The sequence below is a fragment of the Malania oleifera genome, chromosome 6 (assembly GCF_029873635.1).
Source record: "Malania oleifera isolate guangnan ecotype guangnan chromosome 6, ASM2987363v1, whole genome shotgun sequence".
Classification (NCBI taxonomy): Eukaryota; Viridiplantae; Streptophyta; class Magnoliopsida; order Santalales; family Ximeniaceae; genus Malania; species Malania oleifera.
This window is the reverse complement of record NC_080422.1, coordinates 97,585,591-97,604,681: the sequence shown is the minus strand read 5'-3', so window position 1 is coordinate 97,604,681 and position 19,091 is coordinate 97,585,591. Positions and strand designations below refer to the sequence as shown.

The 19,091-nt window shown below is 34.4% G+C and overlaps 1 protein-coding gene across 1 annotated transcript; it reads right to left on the bottom strand.

Moving 5' to 3' along the window:
• Positions 1 to 738: 738 nt before the first annotated feature.
• Positions 739 to 9,895, bottom strand: LOC131158329 (heat shock factor-binding protein). Its single transcript, XM_058113117.1, has 5 exons — positions 9,748 to 9,895; positions 3,142 to 3,195; positions 2,729 to 2,752; positions 2,614 to 2,656; positions 739 to 1,114 (listed from the first exon to the last, which is right to left on the bottom strand). Exons 1-5 carry the CDS (start codon positions 9,748 to 9,750, stop codon positions 969 to 971), a joined length of 270 nt encoding a protein of 89 aa, XP_057969100.1. The 5' UTR covers positions 9,751 to 9,895; the 3' UTR covers positions 739 to 968.
• Positions 9,896 to 19,091: the final 9,196 nt, after the last annotated feature.

Below are 19,091 nucleotides of genomic sequence, written 5' to 3'. Positions count from 1 at the left end.
CAAAATAAACCATCAATAGGTTACCAATCAAGAACCCCAGAAAATCCCAAATTAAACAAAACCAAACTAGATTAAACATAAAAAAATCATGTAATACATAAATATATTTCTAAAAAAGCATTATTGTAATTTGTAACCAAAATTAAACTGCATACCTGGCATCCCCTTCCATTCCAGAAAAAGTGATCCCTCGCTTTTGTTCAATTTCTGAATCCACTTCCAGAACCATTGATCTGAGTTTTAAAGGGTCTATGAGAGCTAAAACCACCGCGATTGAAGATGTGTAGGTAGATTAGAGAAGAGTAGGAAAGAGATACAAAAAGAAGAAGAAGAAGAAGACATACCAGGGCTGCATCTTGAGTACATGCATGAAGATAATAGAGAGGAGGTGAAAATTGGGAGGGTCTGGTTAGTTCAGGGAATGGTTTTCTTATTATTCTTATATTCCAACTTTGTGCGAGAATGGGCATTCCTCATATGTTTTGGACAAAATGCTGAACAATTCCTTGGAATGCATTCTCACTTTTAAAAGCTCACTCAAACTTAAGAAAGGAAATGAAATGTTGGAACAGGAACCCACTATATTCCATTTTTTTCCATATCAAACATAGCAGCGCGCGCAGAGTCCACTTATTCCGCAAGGAATCCATAATTGACTGACAAAGATTTACAAAAATCTGGTTTGGATTGCATAACTTGGAAATTTGCAGTGAATAATAGCAATTATAGACAAAATCATTCCACAACTATTTTCCCAATGCAAATTGCAAAATCAGCATCATGAAAAAGGATCATACAATCCTACTTTTGTGATCAAATGGCTAAAATTTTAACTACACATGCACCAAAGCAACTCATAATCCCGTAAAAGCAGTATCAGTTTCTCAACCAAAGAAATCCCACAGCCAATAAAAACAGGGTAGAACATACAAATCATTCTTCATATCAATCACAAACTTCAACTAATTTCATGCAGAACCTTCATCTGGCTTTGCTTCATCTGGTTTTGACTTGGATGTTCCCAAAGGGGATGGAGAACCCTCTGCCCCCATCTCTGCCCTCAGGTCATTGATGCTCTGCTCCAACTCATTTATGCGTGTTCCCATCTCATCAAGTGTATTGCAGTTAAAGAAACAAGAAAATCCCCAGAATACATGTCATTTTTAAATCTTAATTAAAGAGGGAAGACAAAACAATACACATCTGGAGTAATTCAATAACAAATCACACTAAAAGAGGATCCAAACATAGTTGTCAAATGGAGATATGAATTGTGAATCGAAATTTTTGGGAATTGAGAATTGAGAATTGGATCGGATTGAATCGTGAGATTCGATACAAAATTTCCAACATCAATTGTAAATTAACATTTGCAGTTTGACAATAAAAAATAAAATCATATTTCATGCGTATGCTTTCCATAAACAAATGAAAAGTAAGGGAAATGTCAAAAAATAATATTAAAAAAATGAACTGCATGCCATCTAAGGGAAGTAGTCAAGAAATAATAATAATAATATTTCATGCATATTCTTTCTCAAATTAAAAAGAAAAGAATAATTAACCTTAATAAAATGATAATAATTTAAACAAACTACTAAAAAAATCAACTTTTGAATCTTAAACTCAACGAAACAAAAGAAACACCTCAGCCGATGAGTGTTTACTGCTTAGTCCTTTCTTTTCAATGGCAAAACCCTATACTTCCCCAAGAGTGAAGAATGGTTTTGTGAAGGCAACATAAGACCTAAGGCTCTATTTTCCTCCTCTTTTTTAGCAGAAAACTGGCATAGACAAAGAATGGAAGATAGTCACGTAAAAACAAAAAGCAAGGAAAAAAGAAATGTTGTTTTGGGGGTTTTAAACTAGCCAGATCTGTCAGGATACAAAAGGTCTACAATTGTGCGAATAGGTGGATTCAAATTGATTTGTTAGATTCATGAGGCGAATTGATAGCTTCAGCAACGATTCAATTATTTTTAGATCTGCTAGTAAGATTCGAATTGATTTGGTGTGGAATTGATATGAATTGTATGAAACAAATTGCGACTCATAAGATTCAAACAACTATGGATCCAAAGATCATAGAAACCAGCAATTTGAAACCAACCACTACCATCGGTAGTGGAAAATGTGCTCCAGTTTGTACTTCCTCAAATCCTAATGCTTTTGGAATCCTAAGAGGTTTGAATTGTTAATGCTTGGTCTGCTAAAGAACACATCTATGATCAAGGAGTTGTCAATGCTTGGTCTGCCAAAGAACACACACTGTGACCAAGTATCACATGTGTCTGATAATTACACTGGCAGAGATAAGGATTTGCTCATCACCTATGTAGCGCTGCATGGTCTAATCAAACAAGCATATTATTATTATTATTATTATTAATATTTTCACTGTACAAACTAATTGATCATATTACCATCTGAACTATATGTGAGAATAAATCTGTAAGAGACCGGCCGCAGATATCAAAATGCATGGCTAGGACAAAACATAAATCTGTCAACTGTTTAAGAGGACCACATGGGAAGAACCAGAATCATGCAACGTAATGCAGAAAAATATATAAAACAATTTCAACAAAATCTAAGCATGTGGGGAAAGGATATTCTTCGTAACAATGGAGTCAGACATCGCCTGGAACCTGGATTGCTGCAAACAAAATAAGTTTCTTAATAGCAGTAAAATACATTTGAAAAGCAAAGGCTCTGAATTATAACTCACCATCTGCTGAAGAAGGTTTTGTACCTGAAAAAACCAATGCAGAATAATTAGTCAGAGATGAAGGTCTTTTTTTGTCTTAAAAAAAATCCATTTTGTGTATCAGTACATACATGTTAATTTAACAATTAACTTCTCACAATTTAAAGTAATGCAGGATAAACAATCATCAGTTACTTATTCAAATGTCCAACTGGCAAGATACAATTAAACCACACAATGCAAAACCCTGAAGAGTTTAGACCACATCCAACTCCATTTTGTCTTAGGATCAGTATATGACCTATTAAGCTTGCTTTGTTACATAGTTCCTACAGCATACTTCCCTAGTGGGCAGATAGATTTTTCAGAATCTTCCAATAGCAAAAACACTAAATGTAAAGGATCCAGGCTTCTTAAATTGACAACAAACTCACAAAAACTGTCATATCAGCTGTGCTCTGTTTTGGATCTTCTGAATCATGACCGTCCTGCCAGAGCAGATAAAGTCGCATGTCAGAGGAAAATTTCTCAATGGAAAAAAGTGGTTTTAATTCCAGTTTGAAGAATAGAGCAACTAAAGGGGCAAACTTGAACACATAAAATATAAAACACTTCAACAAGTGAATTTCAATGCTAAAATACAACTGATCACCGTATTCAAGAATTTTAAAGTCAACGCCTTCACAAGCAAGAGAAAACTTGCAGAACTCGTCACATGGAATTATTCCAAACACAAGACTAATGTATTTCCTTAATAAATGACATTGTCCAAGTTCATGTTGTATCAAGCACAGGCATCACTACCAATATAATGTCCTCTTAGAAAAGAATATAGAAGAATGCGTTTTGAGCTGTGAGTTCTACAATGGCAAATTAATTTTGCCCAATCAAAATTACTTTATTTGCATCCTTTGAATTTCCACTCACATAATGCAATTTTGACTTGAGATTATCCAGTCTCTCACTCCTCCCTCAAGATAAAAGAGTCTAACCAAGATAAACATTCTATCAATAAAAGAACTTAAAAAAATAAAAGAAATTCACCATATAAGATTGTACAGACCAAAAAACATATCTGTCATTCCTAATGAAGCAAACAGCCATAGAAAAATTAATCTATAGTTAATACTCACCAAAGATAGGATGGGGGACATTTATCCAAAGAGGGCACGGACATGCGCAACATACAACAATGAATGCACATTCAATTTGAATGCATTACAATCACATGAAAAAACAAGATAAGGTCATGAGAAAAGACAGTGGTCTTCAGGCTAAACTCTAATGGCCAACAAAATTGATTCTCTCATTCGGAGGCAGTTCCAAGCACATGATTTATCTACTTCAGATTAAAAGCCCAAATAGGTATTATTGGTCAACAAAACGGTACAAGGAGTGGCCTAAAAACTACAAACCTTGACATATTGAAATAATTCATGCGTCTAAAAAAAGTAACTCTTAAATACTAAATTAAATCAGAAATCCCAGTGGAGCTGCAGCCATATAACTTCAGTGAAAAGCATTGTTCCAAATAACACTTGAACATCAATATATTGAGAAACAAAATTTTTGCCAGATTACCCCACTGTGTATTAGATTTGGAAACCATACAAGTACTGCTTAAAAAAATTTGGATAAATTATAACCATCTCATTTCAAAGTCATTGATGCAAGATAATTTGTAATTTAATAAATGCCAAGTGCCTGTCTTGTTACCAACTACCATGAGTGTGATTTTTTTCTAAAATATTGCCCACATTTAGGGCCCATTTGGGAGTATGGTCATCAAAATACAGATCCAAATCCTATCATCCTACAAGCCAGACTTGTCTGATCAATCTGGATACTATGAAAAATTGAAATCAAGTACGATCCCAGTAGGATCGTAGGTTTGCGATCCTATATGGGATGCCACAGATCCTACTTGCGCAATAGAATATGGAATTTTTCTGTTTAGGATTTTTTTTAACAAAAAGGCCCAATTCATATTTTTATCAGCCCAAACATTTTATTTTTGCAATAGGCATGAAATTTGGTCTAATTGGCCCAAATGCATCAAAATTAGGGCAAAATAACAAGCAACTCCCAGGATTTATTAGTTCCAAGTTAAGAGAGCAGCCAAGCATCTCCCTGAAAGCTCTCTTACTTCAAAACTGAAAGCTCTCTAAGAGCTTAGAGCTCATTATAGGAAGGGCCCAAGTTATCTATCAGCAGACTGCAATATTCCTTCTTCCAGAAGTAGCAGAGGCCAGCTGAGAGCTTTGCGATCAGCTGAGAGCTTTGCGATCAGCAGAGAGCTTCAACAACCAGGGAATTGCATTGTCAGGCTGAAAGCTTAAAGTTGCACACTTGTAGAAGTCATGCATCATCTTTGTAGTTTTTCCACTTCTCTTATTATCAGCAGGCCAGAGACCTTCAACAAAAACCACTCCTTTTTTTCTTCCTTTTCCTACTCTTTTTCTTCCTTTTTTTTTACTTCTGATGACAAAGCCACAAAAGATGAGAATTTTACAGCAATATGATTAAGATTAGCATTTTCCTCTTCCCTTTTTCTTCCTACTTTTTGTTCTTTTGAATAAAATAATTATTGAATAAACACGCTAGCAACAGTCTGCCCTTTGAGGAGCACTTTGCAATTCAGACCATTAAGATTTTTTTTTGGGTCAAAACCGCTGAAGGAAAAAATTTCTACGTGCTAGTTATCAAGCTAGTTACAATCCTGAAATTTGCTTTAATTTCTTAAACTTACTACCAACTTTTTGGGATTAAAATTACAATCCGATCCTGTGAACTTCCCCAACAATCCTACGTAGGATCCCAATTCCACATGTTTGGGAAAGCTTCGGGGTAAAAATAATTTCAAAATGCGAAATTACTTAATAAATGAAGCATCAACACTCCAGCACCTTCAAATGCTGGTGTCCAACAGACGGACAGCCTGCTGACACTACAGGCACAAGTCTGACATGCATCAGGAAAAATTAACTAATTTTTTAAAAGACAAATTTATTTCTAATATGTGTATGAGAATAAAACCTCTAATGCATCTTCAAATTATTTTACCAGAATATTCTAGTTTGAAATGGGAAAATCCAGTAAACATGCCTAAATACACACACGCGGGCACAAGCACACAGTCAATTAATTAAGTACCATATACCCAACATATGATATTCTAATTTTCCAAAATTTTTCCTAATCTATGACGAGTGTCACTATCTTTCTTGTCTATAATAAGATGCAACAACTTAGTTGAAAAAGTGATCATAATTCAAAATTTAACTTTGACAGATGCTTCAAGACCAACTTTTGATTTTAGGTTGAAAATCAGTTCAAATTTTGAACTCCTAGAGTGTGAGTGTGTGACTTAACAACCAAGCTGCAGAGATCTAAGCTAAAGCTAATGCAAGATAGCATCACTTTGCATTCAAAGCTGTCCCAGAGGGCCACTCAATGAATTAGCAGTGAAGGATAGGCAGCTTTAGTTTATTCAAAAATGAAAAATAACTCCTCAATGAACTGCAACTACTGCATTTCAATCCCAACTCCCGCTAAGTTAATCAACAAAACTACACCTGCACACTAATAATGAAACAAAATTTATCTACTCACAAGCCTCCTCTCCCCACCCCCAAACAAAGAAAAAAAAAAAAAGACAAGTGTACACACTAGAACAACAACCCCCTAGCAAACACATTGCTACCTAAAATGCTGAATATGTTCACTTCAAGCTTCTTGATTAAATCAATCCGCTCCATGAGAATGCATTTAGCCATTCTATATTAGCATTCCAATCCTCATCAACTAGACATGAAGACCATGTTGGCGTATTATTTCCTAAAGATGTATTCTGCTCTGTAGGCCTATCCGACCTTGTAGGCTCAACCGGCCCTAGGCTTGGTGCTTTATCTGTGGGCTCAACCGGCCCTAGACTTGGTGCTTCACCCGCCATTGTTTCACTATTTGGCCAGTCAAAGTGCAACCAATTCTGCTCTTCATCTCATGTCTCCCCCTAAAGAGAAGAATTGGGAACCGAGAAAAAAGTGTCGGACTTTGAGAAGGTGACATTCATAGTCACATAGATATGTCAGGAAGAGGGATCATAGCACCGATAGCTCTTCTGGTGCACGACATAGACCAAGAAAAGACAACGGAGAGCACAGGGATCCTTCGTTGATTTTTGTGAAGATGCACATAAGCCACACACCCAAATACTCGGGGAGGAAGCATTAGGGCTGTGGGTAGGGAGACATGGAACGCCAGAACCTGGAGTGGAGTCTTAAAATTTAAGACTTTGGAGGGTAGGCTTGATATACATAGGTAAGCACCAACTTGACTCAAAAGTTTAAGCCTATTGAGTCTTGGGTCTAACCATGTATATAAGCACCCATCATCCACTCAATTTTTTCAGTGTGGGACAAACTCACAAGTAGAATTCTCAACAATCTCCCCCTTACTTGTGAGTTCCAATTGCTCCCCCTTGAACGGAATTCGTCTCCCTCATGGGAGTAAGCCAATTCTCTAACTGTTGCTCAAGTGGGCCTTACCACCATGCCTTACGTGCCTCGAATTGCATTCCAAGTGCCTCTATACCAATCCTACTTCCCACGTCTTGACCCTATTCAGAACCATCTTTCAATCCTAGATGATCCTTATTAGCCTCGATTACACACTTGGTCGTCCAACTGTTTGCATGTCAGGAGAATTAGCAAGCCTCGACTTTTTTATGATGTTGCTCACCCAAAATTACGAACCATCGACTCTGATACCCTGTTCATTCTGCAGTCAATTCTGCAAAATGATTTCTTTTTCTCCCATTCATATTTTACATTGAAAGAATACATTTAAATAGAAAAACTTCCAATCCTATTTTGGTAATACAGATATCACAGCCATTACTACATATATCACAATTTTGAGAATTTACATCTACAACTATCTTTCCTAAATCAATTTCTCACAGCTCACGCCAACACTTTCCCTAAAGTTGATGCATACAAGTCAATGATGCACAACTTGTTGAGTGAGTTGTGAAACTCTTTGCTTGATACCGCCTTTGTGAGTATGTTTGCTAGTTGGTCTTCAGACTTCACAAATGGAAATCGAATTATTTTTGCTTCCAGGTTTTCCTTGATAAAATGTTGATCCACTTCCGCATGTTTTGTATGGTCATGTTGAACTGGATCAAATGGGTATTTTCCATTAAACACAAGACAGATGGATCGGTCAAGAGGTACAAAGCAAGATTGGTGACAAAAGGCTATACACAAACATATGGGGTAGAGTACCAAGAGACTTTTTCACCAGTTGCAAAATTGAGCACTGTAAGGGTATTGTTATCTCTTGCAGCTAACCTTGACTGTTCATTACATCAATTTGATGTAAAAAATGCTTTTCTACATGGCAATCTTGAAGAAGTGTACACAGACCTTCCTCCAAGCTACACGACGTCCACTGAAACCAAGGTCGTGTGCAAATTGCAACGAACACTATATGGATTGAAACAATCACCTTGAGCGTGGTTTGGGCGGTTTAGTCTGGCAATGAGGAAATACGGATTCAAGCAAAACAACTCAAACCATACACTGTTCCTGAAGCACAAATTGGGTAAGGTAACCGTGTTGATAGTATATGTGGATGACATGATTATCATAGGAGATGATGAAGAAGAAATATCCAGATTACAGAAGGAGTTAGCCACCGAATTTGAGATGAAGAACTTGGGAAGACTCAAGCACTTTCTGGGAATTGAAGTTGCCAGGTCTAGACAAGGAATATTTCTTTCCCAAAGGAAGTATGTGTTGGATGTATTAACTCAGGTAGGAATGTTGAAGTGCAAATCAATGGATACTCCAATTGTTCAAAACCACAAACTTGGAGAATACTTAGATCAAGTACCAACAGATAAAGGGAGGTACCAAAGGTTAGTTGGCAAACTTAAATATCTCTCGCATACTCATCCAGACATTGCATATTTTGTAAATGTAGTTAGTCAATTCATGCATAATCCTAGTAAAGATCATATGGATGATGTAACCCAAATACTGAGATACTTGAAGTCCTTGCCTGGGAAGGGACTTATGTTTTCAAAGAATAGTCATTTAAGAATTAATGGCTATACAGATGAAGACTAGACTAGAAATATTTCAGACAAAAGATCTACTTCAGGTTCTTTTATGTTTATAGGTGAGAATCTTATTATATGGAGAAGCAAGAAACAGAAGGTCATAGCACTTTCCAGTGCAAAAATAGAATTCCACGGAATGGAAAAAGGGCTTTGTGAACTACTCTGGATCAAAAGAGTACTTATTGAACTAGGTTTCACCTCTACTTCAGAAATGGATCTCTTTTGTGACAACAAAACTGCTATTGCAATATCCCACGATCCAGTTCAACATGACCATACAAAACATGCGAAAGTGGATCAACATTTTATCAAGGAAAACCTGGAAGCAAAAATAATTCGATTTCCATTTGCAAAGGCAGTATCAAGTAAAGAGTTTCACAACTCACTCAACAAGTTGTGCATCAGTGACTTGTATGCATCAACTTGAGGGAAAGTGTTGGCGTGAGCGGTGAGAAATTGATTTAGGAAAGATAGCTGTAGATGTAAATTCTCATTACTGTGATATCTGTAGTAATGCTGTGATATCTTTATTACCAAAATATGATTGGAAGTTTTTCTATTTAAATGTATTCTTTCAATGTAAAATATGAATGGGAGGAACAGAAATCATTTTGCAGAATTGACTGCAGAATTATCAGACCACGCAAAACCCTAACATTGCTCAAAACACACGTAAAATTTCCCGACAGTATCAAGCCCTAACATTCTCTGAGAAAGAGCAAAACTAGTTCATGTTCTAAAATGTCCAGTGATTATTCAGTAAGAACAGATCTGGAGGCTCAGAAAACAATTACCAGCTAACCCAAAAGGATTGGAAAACACAAATAGAACAAATCACGGTGAGCACATCAATCGAGCATCAGAAGATTATAGATTTTGAAGATAGGCTAAGATCTTGGACGAAAGAGCTTACCATTCTTCGTAAATGGAGTTTTTGGCGTCTGCTTGGTCCCTGCTTGTGCCCTTCAGTACAGTCGCTTCAGCGCAACATGCTAGGCGCGGGAGGGATGATCCGCATATAGTAAAGGTCTCTTCTCTATTTTACCCTCATAGCTTTGTATAATAACACACATGCCATTAACATTCAAAACAAAAATTAAGTCCCCACTATTTTTTTAGTTTTCTTTTATCTTAATGACTGCCATTTTTTTGTAACACTATGATAGCACACAATTTATGTATTAAATTTAAATCGTAATGCTTTAAAACATATATATAATAACTAAAATCAGAATGACAAACAATGGAAATTTTGAGAAAAAATTAGAAACTTCTCCCAAACTTGAAAAAAATATTAGAGAAAAAAAAATTCTGAGAGATATATTTTTATGTTCTTTATTAAGAAAAGTAAAGAATAAAATGAAATATATAACAAATTAATGAACAAAATTTAAATATTATTTGATTTTTAAATTTTTAATCATATTTGAATGAATTTTATTTTAAGTAAAATATTTGGAAACATAGATTTTGGAATTTAGATTTTGATACGTGGACTTGAACTAAACAATAAAATAAAATTTAAATTTCAAAATTCATACTCTCAAATATATGAAAATAATATTTAAAAATGAGAAAAAATTATAATAAAAATAAAGTTTCTTCTTAATTTTCTTTTTAAACAAAATTATTGATTCAAACATACTTCTAAGGTTTAAAAAAATATACGAACCTCCCCTAAAATTTAAACCAAAAAAAAAAATTGGATCCGCTTCAGATTTTACAAAACCTTCCTAAACATTTAGAATTCATATACTCAATTTATTAGACACTTAAGATATTAATTTAGGTTTATGAGGATTAGAAAAAAGATTCAATGCATCTTACTATTAAAAATTAGAAAAAATTATATATTAATGATTTGCAACATAAAAATTTTGTTTATAGATTTGATATATAGTGGGTGTGTTTTCACTTTCCTTAATGACCAAACATGAAAATGTGAATTTCTTAAAATTTTAAATATTTTTCAAATTCCAAATGGGAAGTATATCAAATCTTTTATTCGAATTCCGATTGGAAAGTGGAAACAATACCTCAATATTTTTCTTCTGAATATAAATTAATATAGGGTCAAGGATATTCACCCCCTAAAAAGTAAGAGACCTCCCTAGAGATTTTAAAAATGTCATAAACTTTTCATGAGTTTTTAAAAATACCTTACACCTTCCATGAGATTTATTAAAAGATACAAACGTTTTTCTCAATTTTTTTTTTTTTATAAAATACAAAGAGGGTTTTGTGCATTTTTGACAAATCTCAAAAAAGGTTCTGAGAATTTTTGAATTTTTAGGAGAGTTCCTACAGACGACACTAATTGTTACTGAATAAAAAATTAAATGATCTTTTAAATGCTCTTCGATCACGACCACTTGATAAAGAAAGGACAAGAATAGCTTGAAGGACCCAGAGTAAACTTCGGGGGATCGCTGTGATATTTAAGTAAGGGATTTTGTCGAAAGGTTTATTACAACAACAAAGAATAGGTTTAAATGACATGTCTTTACCTCTTCTCCACGTCTCCTTTTATAATAGTAAAGTTTGACACTGTGGTGATATGTTATTTATGAACGTATCATGGTGTTGGCGTGAATCGCTCTAACCTTCATGGACATTACAACGTTGGCGTGAATCGTTTTAGCCGGACATTGACTTGGGTGGTTTTGTAACTGCTCCAATCAATAGGAGTGATTTAGTTTTTTCGTGTTTATGAAAGACGTTTTAATTTAATGAATATATTTTTAAAGAATATCAATAACAATAGAGAAAATAAGATAATATACGGCAATTATATGTCATCGTGGCTTTTACTTTAATGCTCTTAAAAATTTACATTCAATTTAAATTGAATTTGATGAAATGTGTTTAGAAGATTATAATGCTCTTAACAGTTGCCCCTCAAACGTCTCCTGCTTCTGTGTCTCCCTTATGAATGTCACATCCGGATGACAAATCATCAAAGTATAGAAGCCAAAGGAAAAAATGATACCTTCAACTTTTTTTAAAATATATATTTTTTCTTTTAGAGTAGTACTCTTTCATAGACGTCCCTACTTATTATAAATTCACGTAAGTAGGACCTTTTAAATAACTCTCAATAGATAGGACTGCAATTTTCAAATTGAGTTAAACTGAAAATTAGCATGTTAAATATTGATTCATTTAGTAAATGAGCCTTTAAAATTAGGAGTGAGCATGATTTGGTTAAAATCGAATTAACCAAACATGGAATTTATTCGGATCGGTTTAGTTTTTTATTTTCATTAAATTTTAAATTTTGGTGTTTATAGTATTATCCTTTTTACTATTATTATTGTAGGGTATTATTAAGGTATGTGCCATATTACTATAGTAAACATATTATCGTTATAATTATAGCGTACTACTATGATATGTGAATTATTATTATTATGGTAAGAGTTATTTATATATATATATATATATATATATGTATGTATGTATGTATGTATGCATAAATATGTATGTTAAGATCAAAATTATCATTATAAAGGTATGTTTTATTATATATAAAGTAAGTCGTGTGCCATTACTATTATTATTACGGTATGTGTTGGTTTGGTTTTTGGATTATATATTAAAATATTATATATATTATATATATATACTAAATGTTTATTTATTTTTTATATATTATATATTCAAATTATATATATTATTTATCTTTTATATGTACTAAAAATATATATTTTATATATATTAAAATGTTAAATCGGTTAACCGATTTAACCGAAATTTGGTTTGGTCGGTTTTTAGTTCGATCAATATGGAATTTCGATTAGTTTGGTTAATGATATTTTTTAGCCGAATTAACTGAACCCATTGAATGCCCACCCCTATTTAAGTCAATTATTAATCGAATTTAAGGTGGGTTTCACTAATCTTACTAAAATCTTTTTTTTATTATTACATAGGAACTCCAGCCACCAACGAGCTCCTTTGAGTATACAATCCTCACACATGTCAAATTGTACTAATCGTAAATCACTTAACTTTCCCTTTGAGTGCATCACCCTGAACCACTTCTCACTCATGTGACCGAGTCGTTGATGTCAAATGTTGCTATCATCATTTCCTATAACAAATGAAATAGACATACAAAAAGTGTTCCACTTTTCTTACCTCGTGTAATTGACAATGCACCCTTTGAAATCTTCCATTCATCGCCATTGGATGTTGTGGTGTATCCCTCATCTGTCAGTTGTCCAATCGAGATCAAGTTCTTTCTTAGGTTTGCAATATATCTGACATCCTTCAACTTTCATATGGACTCATTCATCTTGATTTTCACAACTCCCTTTCCAGTTATGTCGTAAGGTTGATCATTGCCAAGGTATACCTTTCCGAAGTCACTTAGTATATACTCTTCTAGGCAATCTTTACTACATGTGGCATGAAATGAGGTTTTAGAGTTTAAGACCCGAGACTCCTTCTTGCTCTCCAAAGAGCATATCAACATATCACCTTCTTCTGAAGCGATCGCCTTATATTCTTTTCTTAGACCTTTGCACTGGTTTCTGTAATGACCAAAATTTCCACAATTCCAGTACTCAATGTTCTTTGGGCCCTAGGAACCTCTAGGATTTCTGGATTTGGACTGCCTAATTCTAGATCTGCCGCGATTGTTTGATCGTCCATGCCCGCTTCCTTTCCATGAATCTCTCCCTCATCTTTTCACATTCAAGGATAAACTTGAAGTGGAAGTAGTGTTTGACTACATCCTGCTCTCTTCCGTCAAAATCATGCTGACGACTTCATAAAAATTCAGTTTTGATTTTCCTGCAGAACTACTTATCGTAGTAACAATACCTTTTAAACTCTTAGGCATTGACTAAGAATCAGTAAGACACGAATCTCACTGTCAAACTTGATTTCAACTAAGGCAAGTTGATCTAACAGCTTGTTGTAATTGTTCAAATGTCTACTAAAACTTTCACCTGCGGACACGTTCATGGTAAATAACTTCCTCATTAAGTGTACTTTATTGGCGGCTGATGGCTGCTCGTACATATTCGAGAGCGCATCCATAAGAGATTTGGTGGTTGTCATATGCTTGATATTGAAGGCAATCGACTTTGCTAGTGTCATTCTGATAGCTCCGAGAGCTTTTCGATCAAGCAACTCCCACTTGCCCTCCTTCATGGAATCTATCTTTCCCTTCAATGGTAAGTGCAACTACTTACCAAACAAGTAGTTCTTGATATGCATCTTCTAGAAACCGAAGTTGGTACCGTTAAATACCTTGATTTTTGAGCTCTTTTCATTTTACATCTCAATTCATCAATTTAGAGATGGAATCAGCTCAAACGAACACCACAGTTGGATCTAGAATGGCTGATAACCTTAGAAATGGTTGAAGTTGTTCGAAAAACGGACCTGAAATGACTCAGGAAACATGGTCAAAATTTCTAGTCAAAATCGGTTAACTTTCCATTAAACTTAACAGAATATACTCCCACTTAATGAAATATTTTGATGCCGTTACAGACGACGTTAATTAATGTTGTTATTGACGCTGTTATTTAGCTGCTGACGTGGCATATGGGACCCAGTGATGACGTGTCAGCTGATGTGGCATGTGGGACCCAGTGATGACGTGTCTACTGATGTGGCAGTGGGCCTAGTCATGATTGTGCTAAATTACACCAAGTAAATTTTCAAAGAAGTGGAAAGTCTCACTTTCCTAGACATAATTTTTCTTAAACACGTAATTAGCACAATATAGCTCATGGGACCTCCGTTCGAACTCCAGTTTGCACCGTTGGCTTTGTCTCGACGAGAGGAACACGATGGTGGCCTCAAATCTCAATTTTGAGATAATGGGTAAGGGCTCCGATCTGGAGATTTTACTCCAATCTGGTGACTTTGCTCCTATCTAGCTCTGATACCACTTGTCAGGGATTTAGGAACAATAATCACACAGAAGCAAAAATAAGCACACAAAATAAGAACACCTGATTTACGTGGTTCGTTCTAATCTGACCTACGTCCACGGAGCACACCTAATTTACTATAACCTGGGAGAAAAACAAGAGGAAGAGACACACACTCAACTCAACTCTTCTCACACTTTTTTCTCTCTCACCTTCAACACCCTCACACTCCTCGCTCACTCACTTGCTTGTATATTCACACACAAATGCTCTCATTATATAGATACATAGGATGATAGTAAAAGGAAGAAATTAATTGTGATTTAATGGGATGAATTTGGCATGCCGTATTATCATTCCAGCACATGAAAGCTGGCTCCTCTGTGATTCTCGTTCTCATCTGTAGCTCATCATCATCAAGACCATTAAATTTTCCATTTCCATTTAATCTTCGTTTCCATTTCAGCTTAACAAGCCCTTCTAACAATTTTTTCTTTTTTCAATTTAGAGCCCCTTGTATTATTTTGTGAGACCCTCCTTGAACTTGGAAACCTGTCAGAATATTTTATTATTAAAATTCCTAATACTTTGTGTATGTGTTTTTACATTGCACCTTGCAAATTTTGAGTTCAAAATTTACAGATGACATTATTATTCCTCTATAATTTTCATACTATAGTGTCAACAAAGTTCAATCGTCAAAGAATTTAAATTGTGATTATACATGTAATAAGTGTATATGCATGTTCATATTAAAGCACGTATATACATATTTGTATTCTCTATTTTTTTGTATTAAAATTCTATGTACATAGTATATTTCATGTATTTAGAATTAGTATAATTTTACATACTCTCAACATTTGAAGGGCTTTGAAATGATAAAAACATACTAGTTATGAGAAAATTTTGAATTATATAATTTTTGAATAAAAATTAAAATTTTGATGGCAAGTCCACATGATTAAAGTTGTTTTGAGATTAATGGACATTATTGAGTGCTTTTTATCTTATAGTAGGAATAATAAATGGTGTTCATTATGTGAGCAATCGTTACTATGCATGAATATATTATTTTGGTCATGTAAAAGTGTTGTGGATTGCAATTGGTAATTTGGTATGGAGAATTTCATATTCATTAATGATCATATTTTGTAGTTTGACATTAATTGTGAAATTCTCAGCAAATATGGAGAATGCTAAGAATAAAATCGGGGTTACACATTCATAAGATTATGTAACTTGCCAATATCAATTTTTTTTTGGATGGTATGACATTCTATCTGCTTTACTTTATCATGAAATGAAATTGGTTTGACATTGTATAGTCTAAGACCAGTAGATAAATCTTTAATGGCTTATAGTTTTTCCCAAAGTTGATTGGACCATGAGGAAAATGGTCTAGAAATTATAGTCTAGGACCCCTAAGTGGGACTTCAATGACTTGTAAATTTTAGTTTTCTTCCCTAGTTGTTTGGGATAGTAAGAAATATTGTTCATGGCATGATTTTGCTACATGCACAATGAATATGAATTTTGACTATTTCATTAACTGCTCTATGTATGCAACTTTTTTCCATCAAAACTTGATGATGGACCAATTTTTTAGAATTAGATTGAGTATCTTTAATTTTATGTTGTTGGATACCCAAAAAACTATCTAAGATTACTTTTAATAATGACAAGACTTATTTTGAGAAATGCAAGTACTTTAATAAGACATGTTTAATGCTTGTTGCGACGTCTCAGAGGGCCAACCTTAGAAATGAGGAGGACAATGAATATCCGAATCGCCTTGACTGAGTGACGAACACGATATTATACTGAGAAATGGGTAATTTAAAACTCAACGAAGTCGCCACTAACTTACTTTATCTTAGATATGATTATAAAACCTATTTAATACACCACTAGTTCATTGGTCACTAAACTACTCATAGGTCCAAGGAAACCTATCACAACGTCTCAAAAAGAGAGTGAAATGGTGAGGGGTGATAATAATATTGATGGTTTAATGGAGTAGCCACTAACTTGTTATTTTTCAAAGTACAATTAATTCACCTAATTATTACTTGTTGATTGATTTCTAGACTAATCCTAAGGTCAAAGAATCAGTAGTATCAGTATGCTTTTATCAAAATTGGGATTGGAAGTACAATTATGTGAGGGGAAGGTATTAGCATCCCTTACATACTCATTCTACGAACGATACCTAATTAACTATAAATTATCCCGACTTTGAATTATATGATCCTTAATTAACTTCTAAACAATTTAATAAACATTAAAATTTCAAAAAAAAAAAGTAAAATCAAGTGTAATTTAGGAATGCCTAATAAGACCTCCAAACGAGGGGGTCTTATTAAATAAATTGTCCCTTAGGACAATTATAAATGAGGTCTGAAACACCTCTTTACCTTTTGTTTTATCATCGGGAAGTACATAAACGTAAAATAATATATATATATACACACACACACACACACACATAAAATGAACATAAAAAATCATCAAATTTAAGCAAGAAAGATCTTTAAAACATTCCCAAATTTTCAAAATTTTTTCAAGAAATTTCTGGATTTTTCCGAGATTTTTTTGGGTGCAATTTTCTAGGTTTTTTAAAGAATTTTTTCCACTTTATTTATTTTTGGCATTTTATTTTTCTAGTTTTTTTTGTTCCACAAGTCAAAAATGACTCAAAGAATTTCTGCCAATTTTTTTTAATCTAATTTTCAAATAATTTTTTTTCTAATTTTCTTGATTTGTTTTACTATTTTCCCAATTTTTTGAATTAAAGATGAATTAAAAATTAATTAATAATATAACTATAAAATGGTAGTCTAGGAAGATCAGACCAGTTCAACTGGTTTGAACGAGGTCAATGAATCAACTTGAGTTAACCTAAGTCAAATCGGGTTGACTATGTTCAAGGAAGGGTGCAGAGGCAAGAGACGCTGCCACGTGTTAACCGCCTATGACAACACGTGGCGGCAGGCAATGCTTCTGATTTTTTTTTTTTTTTTAAATCAATAGACGACACATGACAGAGTGACGTCACCCGCCGCATGGTAGAAGACGACGAGTGTAAGAGATTTGAAACGGATCGCTGACGTGGCAGTGATCCAACCATCTAGAAAAAGCACAACTTAGACAACTAGGATCGCGCAACATTGCCTCCAAAACGCACAGTCCTGGTTGTACCACGTGTCATCATTCATATGATGACATGTTTCCCATTAACAATTTTTTTAGGACTTAATATATATTATTTTTTCATGTTTTTCTTTTTATTTTCCTTTTTATCTTCTTTTCTTTTTGTTTCTCTCACCCCTTTCCCAAAGCCTCTCTCCTCCTCTCTTCCCTCTCTCTCCCTCTCAACTCCCTCAACCTGTCATGGCCATCCATCATCTTCTATGGCCTCCATCGCTCATGATAGAGCACAGGTGAGCTCTCTTTCTTACCTCTCTGTTGACTCTATAAGTCCAATCATGTTTTGATAATGACAAATCACTTGATATTTAACCTGTGCAATTGAGTTTGTAAACAGGATCATGATTTAGAATGCACGAACGATGAACTTGTATGGAAGCCACGAGGAATTTAGAGAACATACCACTTGGCTCAATCCATGGATCTAGAAGAATAAAAGGATGAAGAAGCAAACTTCATGTTCAAGATCGTCAATGGGAATGGGTATTTAGAACTGAATGTATTTACATATTTCATATGATATAATTCGAAACTCAAGTATACCCTAAACAGACCTTAGGACTTATGCATTTCATGAAAAATTCATTTACATTAGTATAGGTTAAATAAATTTTTTGAGGCAAATTTTAGAGGCCTCGTTGACGAACCCAATGGCCTCATCGACGAACTCACGAAGGCCACTTGGCGATGAACAGTGTTCTCTTATTGACAAAAATATACCGAGAGCCTAAAAAGTTCAAATAGTGCTCTCGTCGACGAACTCATGACCTCGTTGACGAACGAGTGTCATACACTCATCGACGAACTTACCCAATCATTGACAAAGATCCGGATGCTGATTCCTTCGCTGGTAAACCATTGTTTGAACTGTGTGAATACGAGATCAATCTAACACTAGAGGGCTTACTGAGTAAGTTGAGTGCCCTAATATGCTTCAGTAGTGACCTTCGGGTTGCCAAATGTACTAGAACAAAAGAGTGCTACTTGTATGGGCGGGTAATCACCCCTATCCTTAAGTAATCTTGTGGGTAAAATACCTTGCATGTGTTTAAATAGGATTAAAAAATGATTTCAGAAATTATGTTAACGATTTTCAAATGTTAAATATTATATTGTTATATAAACTCAAGTTAGCCACATATTGTTTTAATATATT